Source organism: Cupressus sempervirens, chromosome 8 (assembly GCF_028749045.1).
Source record: "Cupressus sempervirens isolate cs-2001-9-10 chromosome 8, ASM2874904v1, whole genome shotgun sequence".
NCBI lineage: Eukaryota > Viridiplantae > Streptophyta > Pinopsida > Cupressales > Cupressaceae > Cupressus > Cupressus sempervirens.
The window spans coordinates 777,701,209-777,712,737 of NC_143125.1; the positions used below are offsets into that span (position 1 = coordinate 777,701,209).

The window sequence follows — 11,529 nt, forward strand, 5'->3', positions numbered from 1 at the left end:
GACAATTTGATCTCTCATTTCAGCTTTCGTTAGAGGTCATAGGAGTAGTAATGGTGGAGTATCTGATGTGGCTTATGAACCATTTGATGAAATGTTGTACTCCTCAAGAAAATTAGGAACTAATCTATGCTAAAGCCCAGCTGTTAAAATATCAATCTTAACCTTGTTCCAGCTGATAACTTGAAACAGAAGAAGCAAAACCATACATATTTCAGGAGAATTGTTTGATGAAATGCTTGCCTCTATGGCATATGAGAGTTGAATTCTCCAAATGAAGAAAAGATTTTAATGAAGTTGCATGGTTGCCTGAAGAAAACACAACACCAAGTTTAATTCAAAGAGAAGTGACAATTGACTCCGCACTATTGCCAGGACAGCCCTTGACAGGTGACAATATGAGGTATAATTTTCAGGGTAAGGAACCTCCTGTAATACTAAAAAACACGCTCCCCGAAATATCTGACACAAAGATGGGGCATTTAGAAATTGCAGACTTCTGGAAGGTGATGAGAAAAGAAGATAAATCACCCCTGGCATGTCAAACGCTAGAAAGTGGTTTGGCCCATGCAGGAGGACATCCACTTGCAGTTCAATGTGTGGAATTGGTTTTAGAATGTATCAAGGCATATGATCAGAATTCGAGGGACATCAAGACTGTAGGAGGTAATGTCGTAGCAAGGTTGGACCCAATATCTATATCCATCACTTTCAGATTGCCAGTAAGAGAAGAGTTTACAGAAATTTCTAAAGAAGGTGCCCAGGGTTATTTCCATCAAAATAAGAAAACATGTCTCAATGTTATTGCTAAAAGTTGGCTCGATCAACCCAGGCAAGGACAATCACAGTTGCCAAGAATGTTACGCAGGAATATCTTCAATGAAGACATTTCTGATATGATAGTTCTTCTCAATAGAGTGGTGGGAAATCAGGCAGCTGAAGATTTTCAAGATTGGATGTTTTTGTATATTAATACCATCACCACTGGGAAACAATTTATAGACTAGGGAGAAATGATTAGTGATGCTCTCCATTACCAGTTGACAGGATTCAATGCAAATCAAAGATTTTACATGTCCTCATATCTAATGTACGCAATTGCAAGTATGAAGTCATGGCCCGGTCTAAATCCTTATGGGGAGTATAGCTTAACCACTCAAATTTATAACTATTACCCCCAGTTGCAATTGAAACAAAGCAATGCACACTTCTGCAGGGTGAATGATGCTTTTTCTATGCTCACTGTCAGGGAACTACAAGGAGACATAGGACTTCGAATTTCTCCTGAAGCGGCCAGTCTCATTAGTATTTATGGTAGCTTCTTCATACAATATCCTCGATTCACTTACATCCGCATCGGAGGTTTCCAAGATTGTCCTCTCATGTTGCCTCGCTTTGTAGATGACAGGTTGGTACTTTCAGAAGTCTGCAGGGAAATTGGTCAAGTAAACAAAAAGTGCAGGAACAAAAGAACAATCCCTTTCCCAATTGGCATTGGACATTACAGTTGTTTGTCTTCTTCGGATGCTCAAAATATTGAGAGATCCATAGTGAACATAACTCTACACTCTTTCTACAGTCGCTTTCCATTTGATGGTAGCGGGTATGCTAAAAATAACTTGGCACTTGGACCTGGCTATCTTCATTTTCCCACATTGGAAGATTATTGGGCGAATTGTGAGAATGATTTTGAAGTTAGAAAAAGGGACTGGATGAGATTTACAATACAACAAATCATTGATTACAAAATGGGATGGGATGTGACAGGCGTAACGGAGGACGGGTCAGACTTGATTGATCCTTACTTCTTTGAGCGGATACAATTACTAGAATTGCCATATATCAATTGGTCGCTGCCAGAACTGAAAGACCTCAAGGACTTTCTTTGTGATTCAACGAACTGAGACTTGGTTAAAGAATAAAGTCAAAGAAGCCACTACTACTACTAAGTCAACAGGAAGAAGTAGTGTAAATAATAATAATACTTCTCAAGAAGGAACATCAGTTTCAGCCATTCCGTCCTCTATTCCTACATCCTTGGGCTCTTTGCATAGCACACAAGGGGGAGGTGATGGTGAAGATCCAGATGAACGAGTTAACCTAGTTTCAGCATGTGAACTCAATGTGATCACCAGGAAGAAGAGATCAAAACCCAAGGAGAAGACCTTAAAGCCAATTCAACAAATGATTGATGAAGCTCCTGAGATGAATGCTTTACCCTCATTTGTAGATGAGATGATTCAATCCATAGCATCTCCTTCACGCTCATTGTCTCCTGAAAGCACAGAAGCAATCCAAGAGGAGCCAGTTGTAGAAAATGTGCATAACTTGAACTTATCATCTACAGTCTTACAGGATCCTTCAGTAATCGGCTCATCCGCTAGTATTTCAACATCTTGGTTACAACAAAGTTTAGAGAGAAAGAAGAAAAGGATGATTCAATTGGAGGTGCTCAATCTAGATGTTGTAGCTGACTTAATGCACAGAAGTACAAAGATAAAGAAGACTAAAATGGATTCTAGACTAACAGTGAACCATACTTCAGGTAATTTATTTGTTGAGATTGCACAACCAGTCATAGAGAAGGACATAAATGAGACAAATGAATTTGATTTTAGCATCACTAAAGTGGATCTAGGCCAGACTACCCGTGAGGGGAAAGAACACAATTTTCAAGTGTCAATTGTTGTCCTAATAGAACAATCAAGGAGAGATAAGCAAGTTAAGAATCAACTCAAGTGTCAAGTCCGAGCTCTTTCTTCATGCATCAAATTGATGGTTGGTGACTCCTTTCCAGATCCTAGTTCATCCATAGAAATTACAGAAGATCCAAAGAAGATGTTTGATGAAGAAACCATTCAAAACATAGGAGAATGCCAAACGTATGGTAAGATGGTGAAAGCATGGGTACAGAGCATGAAAGAACAGGCATCAAGCTTATTTAAGGATGTTCAAGGTACATTTACCAAAGCGAATCATATACAACAAAGCATTCAAAAAGAACTAGCAACTCTCAAGGAACAACAAACATTCTGGAGAGAAATTGATGCCAATTTAGTAGAGATTAAAAGCATGGATAGCAATATAGTCAAGTCACGAAGGTTAATCAACACTGGAGAAGAAGAACAAATTGATATATGGCTGAAAAATATCCGATGGAAGAATGATAGTATGAATGAACAATTGAGTGAAGGAGAACAATTCTTAAACTCATGCAAGTTACTAAAAAAGAGGGCCTTGGGAGAAATACCAATGATCCTAGAAGGTATTCCTATTAATGAACATACTCAAAATCCAGACATATCTTCCATTTTGAAATGCATAGAAACAAAAATCATCACCGAACTTGGCAGTAAACAAAGTTCAGATGCTAGTGTTATGATGAAATTGAACAGTCTCTCAGTAGCATTGAACTCCTGTACTCAAAACTTGTTAGGTTGTGTCACAGAATTGGATGAAACTAGAAAGAGACATGAGTTGTGTAAGCTGAAGATGCAGAGTTTAATCGTCATTAAGAACAAAACTTTGGCTCAAGTCATCAAATCATTCAAAGCGTACAAGGCAAACTTGACTCAATTGCTGGTAGCACCTACAGGTCAAGGAACGAGTTCAAAGAATTAAAAGTTAGAAGTATTTCTATCTAAAGTTGTCTTAGAATTTTATTGATGTAATTTGTAAAAAGGTCAACTTTAGAATTAACTCTAGTTTTCATTTTTCTAACCGTAGTAAAGCTTCAAGGGTTAGAGTTGGTTATGAATCGTCTTCAAGTAGTCCAAACTCTAACTTTTTGGGTACTCATGAACCCGAAAAATTGGTTATTCTAGATTGGCTATAAATTCCTGGAGATCAATGTAATAAAGGACTTTTTGGACTTGAATACAGGGGGAACACTTATGCTCTAATCATAAAGCAATTTTTGGAAAGTGTTTACAATTGTTATTTTTGTGTAATCAGTTATTTCTTTATTTCTTGGTGCAAGAAATAAAAATAAGTACATTTAGCGTTCTCTCTCCAAGGGATCAAAATTGTTAAAGTGTTGATTCATCTATGATTACTTTCATGGTATGATGTGAGTATTTGTGAATGATTGAATTAACATTGTGTTGGTGAAAGTTCTCAAGCGTAGTCCTTGATAGCTCTCATTAATAGTTTACATCATTTTTATGAAAACGTTGGAGGCGTGTGGTGCATTCGCTGTCAATGGTTTTCCTTCCTATTTTCTAAGTTCTTCTTATCTTTATTGAAAAATCTAAAATTTCATCTTACGAGGGAGCTGCCCCTCTAAACGCAGAAGAAGGCCGGATATCAAGGGCCTATCCAACTGTTGTGAACAATTTGCCACATACACTCCGTTGGGCAATTTCTTTAGTGACAAATCTGTTTACCAACAAACTTTTATGAAAATTGAATTTGTTTCAATTTTATAATTTCTTTTTGAACTTGGTGGAAAATGAGCTTTAATACCACTGTACACATATCAACAAAAGCTAAATATGACATATCAACAAAAGCTAAGGCCAAGAACACAAATCAGAGATGTTAAGATACTTATACTCCCCAAAATATGACATTTAATGATGTATACATTATATCAATCCCTTTGAACAATGGTGTAGTAGTGTTCAAAACAAGACAACCCATCAGAGGGTAGAACTCTCAACTGCTGTCTATTTTTCTATCAAAGAATTTGAAAAGTTCTACATCGCAACTTACTAAGCTTGCTCTTGCAAATATTAGTTAATATAATACTAGAATCACTAAAAATAAGTAGTCAACCGAAAATCAGAGTGCTTGAGAGAAAACAAACAGGTGTAGTTCACATGTAAAATACATAATATATATGGAGAACCTTGTAACAATAAGGCTCAAAAAACATGTATGCAAATAAGGGATAAATAAACATATTCTAAGAGTTCAATTACTTTCTCAGCTTCGAAAGCTTGGATTTTACCTACCGAACTGGTTTTTACCCTTTGCAAACTAAGCGCCCCCATAGATTGTATGTAGAAGATAATCTAGGAGAAATTTGTTGTACAGCATGTTCATTATACAATTTGTCTCGTATCAAGCTTAGAATCTTATTTGAAATGGTTACTCTTGTTCCTATAAATTAATTTCTCGATTACTTTGCTGGCTCCTCTTTGCTAGCACTAATAGGATAATGGGATATTTCATCTCATGAAAACAAAATATGCAATTTCTAAGATCATTAAGGAGTTGACTATTATACATTACACAAACTCAAAATCCAATATGTCCAGTGTTAGTATTTGCATAAGCTCATGATTAGGAACTTAGATAAAGATGGCAGAAATAACACTAATATAGAGCAGCCAAATCAAGCCAGATAAAAAATGTCCCTTCCAATGTTGCAATCAGTTTATTTCCACAATAGCATCCAGATGCAGTTATGAAGATTTCATATGGATCAATTTCCTTTTCGAGTCAATAAGCTAGCCAAAGATTGAAAGATAAAAATCTCCGACTGTCAATCCATAGAGAAGTCACTGGAATTTATAGCAAAAAGATAAATTCAGATATAAAATAAAGTGTTCGGCTGTATTCAACATAAACATAGCGTGCTTGAAGTAATTGATCATGGCAAGAGTATGATTCTTACAAATGAAAAGGAATTAACACTAATGCATCTAATCCACAAAGGCCAACATCAGAATTCAACTATCCGTCAATACTACTGGATATAAGAAAGTAAAAAGCATTGATCCAAAACAGATGTAAGCAAGCAAGCTAATTCAGATCTCCAGATATTGATAGGCATTGGAACTTCCTTATGCAGCTAACAAGTATCATCAGAAGCTTTATATTAGACATACACTGAAGCAGTATACCATTAGATTATTCCAAGTGTCGAATAACTGTAGAAGCATCTCAGATAATCATTTCTTGTCCGTATAATCTAAACGAACATCATTAACTCTGGACGACTGTATACATTATTAGACTCGTCTACTAGAGTGGGATAAGCAGCCACGAGTCCATCTTGAGCTCCAATGTAAAGTGAGTTGTAAATCTTCCAGTACACCTCCCGAACTTTTCTAGCTGGATGAAATAAACCTTGGAGGCAGTAATTGAGAATAACTGCTGCTCCTAAAGCAACCCGCATTCCTTCAATTGCTTCCATGACAGCATTTATGACATGAGGTGATGTCTCAAATATATTTGGCCATACATAATTTAACAAGTGTAGCAGAGCATCCTCACAACCAAGTCCTGCAACACCTAACGCCATGTGTTTCACTGCTGAAGCTGCTGTTTGCCTATGCACAAGATCTCGATCCATAAGTGCATCTTCAAGTAATGGTGTCACAGCATATATGTAATCCTTTCCCATCTCCCCTATATATTCAAAGAGAAATGAAAGTGACTTAAGGACACCATTTTGAACATTTAACTCTGGCACTCGATATTCATTCATGAGTGCTGGCAGAACAGTGAATGGAGAACAAGTTTCTGCTACTATAGCAATAGCTACAGTCGTACAGACACGGTTTTGACGTTCTTGAACCTTTAAATTATTCAACAAAGTGGCAAGCACATCTTGTGGTCCAATTGCCTTCGCAATGTATCCAAATGTATTCACTGTTGCCCTTCGAATCCCCTTCTTATGGGCTTTCAACATCTCCAACAGTTCAAAGCAGATTCTCATCCACTCTCGAGCAGGTACAAACTCTGCTCCCCTGTCAGCAATTCTTCCAACAAGATCTATGCAATTCTCCTGGACCTTTTCGTGTCTATTTTTCAAAATTGGAGTTAAACGTGGTAACAAATCTTTAATTGGCGGAGTCATCTTGGTCATACCAATAACATTTACTATAGCCTTCAATGCCCCTAGAATGGATCCTAAAACTTCTGGATATTCTTCTCCCAAGTATTCATAAAGTACAACACCCAAGTGACCCATGAGCTGCTCTTCTTGACAATGCTTCATTACAACAGCAATTCGGGAAATAAGATCTGCAGCTTGCTGTCGGACTTTTGCACTCTTGTTATTGAGTCTCCACTTGATGGTACCACAAATTTGAGGTAAGTATGGTTTGACTCTCTGACCTAATGCATTCACTACGGCACCAAAACCATTCAACATCACATTTGCATCATCGCTGGTCTGCTCTTGAAAAGCATAAAGTATACCATCAATCAGCAATTCCTCCAAGCGAGCATCAATATCTGAAGCACCCAAGTTCGCAACCACCTTTTCAATTGTCTCCATTACCATCCGACGGTAAGGTTCACTTTCATCTTTAAGGTCTTCAACAGTTCTTCCCACAATGTCCGCCACTCCTACCTTGTTAGCAATCTCAACAGTTGTATCTACAAGCTGTCGGTAGTTCCTTCTATCCAGAGCCATTCTCCTAACCCAGAAATTACGGAAAAATTCAGGAAGTATTTCTGCTCGGATGTAATCTGCTTCGACACCCTCTGTACTGACACACTGTTTAACAACTTTCAGAACAATCTTCTTCATTTCTTCATCAGGTGACTGGAACTCACGGATCAAGATGCCCATCACTTCCTTTGTATAATAACTTGCATACATAGCATCCATTAATGGTATGATAAACCCAATTGCCTTCAAAAAGGCAGCAAGAACCTTACCTCTGTGGGAACGGATTCCCTTCCACAGAGGTTTAAGAACAGAATCAAAACTTTCAATGCCATAAGGTGCTGCCGCCTCTGCAAGAGCAGCAAGGGATAATGCAGTGATAGTTCTCACTTTTTGATTCTCATCATTAAGACCATGCTCTATGATTTCAACTAGTGACCTCAAATGTGGGAGAACAGCACAGCCCATAAGAATGGCTATTTGTTGAACAATCTTTATACCAGTATGTCGAGCTTGCCATGACTTCTTGCTTTGACACACTGCCTTCAAAAAAGGCAGGAGCGCTGGAATTCCTAAAGCAGAAGCAACAACACTAAAGGCTCTTGCAGTTGTGTTTCGAACATATTCATCAATATTATCAATATCAGGTCTCATGGCAGCAATCATAGTGGCCAGTCCTGCAGCTTTGCTCAAATTGGAGATAATTTCTCTCCCTTCCACACGGGCATAGTAATCTTCATCTATAAGAAGTGGTTCAATAACCACAAGAATCTTATGTACAAATGGCCTAACCAGTTCGTCTAACTTGTAAAGAACTCGATCAATAACCTTCACTAGGAGATGCCTCTCTTGATCTTCCAGCGTTGGGGACATGAGCAAAGGCAAAATCTGATTAAAAAGAGGTCCAGCACCAAACTCCCTTGCTTTATCTGTAATCTGCCTCAAAGCTGTTTTCCTCTGTGGTGGCGTACCATTTTTTACCTTCAGCAACAGCTTCATTATCTTACGCTCTTTCTGATCCTCCGGAGAAAGCTCTTCCTCATCTTCCTCATTCAATAGCACACCAAAGTACTGATAATCTTCAGGTTTCATGAAAGGCAACCCACCAGGAACCTCTTTGGGAACATCAAACTGATGGCCTCTATTCTCCTCGGGAATACTGTAAAGTGGTGTACCCATGAGCGGAGTGGGTGTCGCAAGGAGCTTCCTAGCTGGAGTCCTGATCGGCACGTACGAAGCCGGAGGATCCAAAATCTTATACCCCTCCATTGGAAAGATAGCATCCAGCTCATCATCTGTCAAAGGTCTGTTTCTCTCTTCAATATCCTTCTCCCACCTCAGCAAATTATACTGCTCAGGAGTAATAGGACCTCTCAAATTGATAGCCGTGGGAGTGGGTGTAGGCAGATCAATCCCACCAATAGGAGTAACACCTGGCGTAAAAGAAGTTGGCGTTGCACCGGCAATTGGTGTGGCACTGCCCATTGTTGCCGGTGTTTCATCCCACCTCGACCTCTGCTTCTTGGGCGTAGGAGTGGCCAATCCAGAGATCTTTGGAGTTGCGTCCCAAGTCATCCCTGCAGGAGTAGCACCAGGTGTGACGCCTCCAATAGGGGTGGCATCCGCATCAGCAAGCCTCCCTGGAGTCGGCGTTTCGTCCCATCTATTGCGCCTATTAATTGCAGGCGTGGCATCAACATTTGCCCTCCCTGGAGTCGGTGTTGCATCCCATCTACTAATTCCGGGGGTGGCATCAGGTGCATCCCAATCCGAAGAAACCTTTGCCTTTTTGGCAGCATTCTCCTGTTCCTGTGCCTGATCCCACCTGTTCCTCCTCTTCTGAGATGCCTGTGACACTTCCTGCTGAGTGGCACCAGCATCCTTCCCTTTCTCCTTCTCCTCTTGATGCTTCTTCGCAATCAACCTCAACGTCTCCTCTTTCTCCCTCTTATGGGCCTCCTCGCGCATAACATCCGCATAGGTTCGAACTGCAGCGTCTGGGGTTTTGTCCCCCATGGCAAATGCATCATTTCTGTCGGGCGAAATGATTCTGTTAAGCCTCCGTTTTCTATAATCATCCTCTCTATCAATAATCCTCTGCGGCTTCTTAAACCCTAGATCGTCATCCTCACCAGTCTGTGGCAATTCCTTTAACAGAGACTTAGGGGCCGTGTAAGACGCCAATTTCCTCGCAATCTCCCTCTCTGCCGCGTCCCCCTCCTCTTCGTCATCATTATTCACGGGAATGGAACGCTCATAACCCTCAAATCTGTTCTTTCCCCCGTACAAATCTTTGTCAAATGTGACGGCGGACAGTGCCGCCATTTCCTGTTCCTTTTTCCGTCTTTCCTCCTGAATCCTTGCTATGTCTGCATCCAGCGTATCCATCTTCCCACTTCCTCAAGCAATCCCTGCCAAACTTTTCAAATCCTAGCCAAGCTGAAAAGTGGGGTAGGAGAGCACAAAAAACCCTAATAAAAAATTAGAACAACTTTAACCGCCAATTCAAAATCTCATAACTGTAAATCTCAAAACAAGAATTCAAAAAGCTGACAATCTAAAATGGAAACAGCTTTAAAAGCCAGTTCAAATTCTCAAAACCGTCAATCCTGAATCAAGAATTCGAAACGCTTACAATCGAAACCGAGGCAACTTCAGGACAAAATAAGAATATAAAGAAAATGCTCAACTAACCTTTGAAGCGCAAGATTTGCAGAAATCCTAAATCACAGAATTTGCTGCCAGAACAACACCACCATCGAATGTCGATTGTTGAAATGAACAGTGGTATTTATATTTATCTCGCGGAAGTGCGGAGGATGGACATTACCGACTTAAAGCTACTATTTTTAAACAAAAATCTCGACCTTTCTTTTTTATTAACTCTTTATATTGAATGTTTTTAATATTTTTAAAAATAATAATATAGAAAAATATAAAAATGTAAGATATATATACGTAAAATTTTGATGAGGTGAATGACAAATGATTTTGGTAGCTAAGTGAATCCTTTGTTTGAGTAGTTCTCTCAATTTTGTTTTCTTCGTCCATATCTCATGGGAATGGAATGGTGTGGTTGCCTATTTGGCTAAATGGGCATCTTAGCATTATGGTGACTAGGGTGTTGATGGCTAGGAGCACCTCCCCCTAGAGTGTCCCCAAAGATTAATGCAGGGTGGTAGCTTCTTTGTTATCGGGTTTTTCTTCTTGGTTGATGATCTTATTATTTGAAGGTCGATTAGTTTTTCTTGTGAGATCTTTAGTGACGGGTGTTTGTTTCTCTTTTCTATTGATTGTTTATTATAATCAAAACAAAATTACCCCTATTAATTTTTAATAAGTATATTATTATTTATTAAAATTTTAAAAATATAGTTAGTCAATATGCTTCTTAAGTAGATTTGCAAGTCCATAATTGGATGGTAAACCTTTCTTACACTATGAAACATCTCTCTACCTGCCTATTTAGAAAGCTTAACTTTTTGTTAAACAATAGTTGCATCTTCTATAAATCCTTCTAATCCTCTATAGCTATCAAAATTATATATTTTAATCTATGTTGATTGCAACATTCTTTCAAGGAAAAAAATATTTTATGCTGACGAAGAGAAATAATACATAACACCCTACTACAAAACCCAAGTGAAATTAACCTAACATGATACTAAGTTGGATGGAATTTTTTTGCTTTTAATGTTTACATAACACAAGTATGGAAGAAAGAACAACATAAGATAAACATTATGCTACAATATTTAAACATGATTAATGATCCAAAGGGCTGCATGATGTAGAGTTACATGTAAGTTAACTAATCTACTAAGAACAACCATAAAATAAAATTATACACAAATGTATTGCAACTGAATCACAAGATACAATTCATATAATGTAGTCAAATATACAAGTGATACAACATGGTACACATAATGGACACATCTTCCACTGCATAAGTCACAAGGATAACAATGATGAATCAAGTCATAATGCAATACATAACATCTCCTAAGTGGATGTCACAACTAATACACTTATAGGATACAAAATATTCAACTCATAAAAATAATGAGCAAGTCTACAATGATCAACAAGAAGATATTTGTTAGCATGAATGTCGATGGTATTCCTTTGGGGGAGCATCCTAAGCATTGGAGAGCATGTGGTAGTATTGACATGTTGCATTCATG

The 11,529-nt window shown here is 38.5% G+C and overlaps 1 protein-coding gene across 3 annotated transcripts; it reads right to left on the minus strand.

Annotated features, from left to right (window-relative positions):
• Positions 1 to 5,786: 5,786 nt before the first annotated feature.
• On the minus strand, positions 5,787 to 10,191 carry LOC149544726 (uncharacterized). 3 transcript variants are annotated; one of them, XM_089795292.1, is made up of 2 exons: positions 10,037 to 10,191; positions 5,787 to 9,813 (listed from the first exon to the last, which is right to left on the minus strand). In XM_089795292.1, the coding sequence occupies exon 2, from the start codon at positions 9,728 to 9,730 to the stop codon at positions 5,915 to 5,917; it is 3,816 nt and encodes a 1,271-aa protein (XP_089651418.1). In that variant the 5' UTR covers positions 9,731 to 9,813; positions 10,037 to 10,191; the 3' UTR covers positions 5,787 to 5,914. The 3 variants fall into 3 exon arrangements, with proteins under 3 accessions (XP_089651418.1, XP_089651419.1, XP_089651420.1); XM_089795293.1 differs by having other exon boundaries at positions 5,787 to 9,781; positions 10,037 to 10,181; XM_089795294.1 differs by having other exon boundaries at positions 5,787 to 9,753; positions 10,037 to 10,179.
• Between the last annotated feature and the right edge of the window lie 1,338 nt (positions 10,192 to 11,529).

Excerpts from the sequence above, each read along its gene's own strand:
- LOC149544726 (XM_089795292.1), bottom strand. The coding sequence starts at position 9,730 with ATGGATACGCTGGATGCAGACATAGCAAGGATTCAGGAGGAAAGACGG.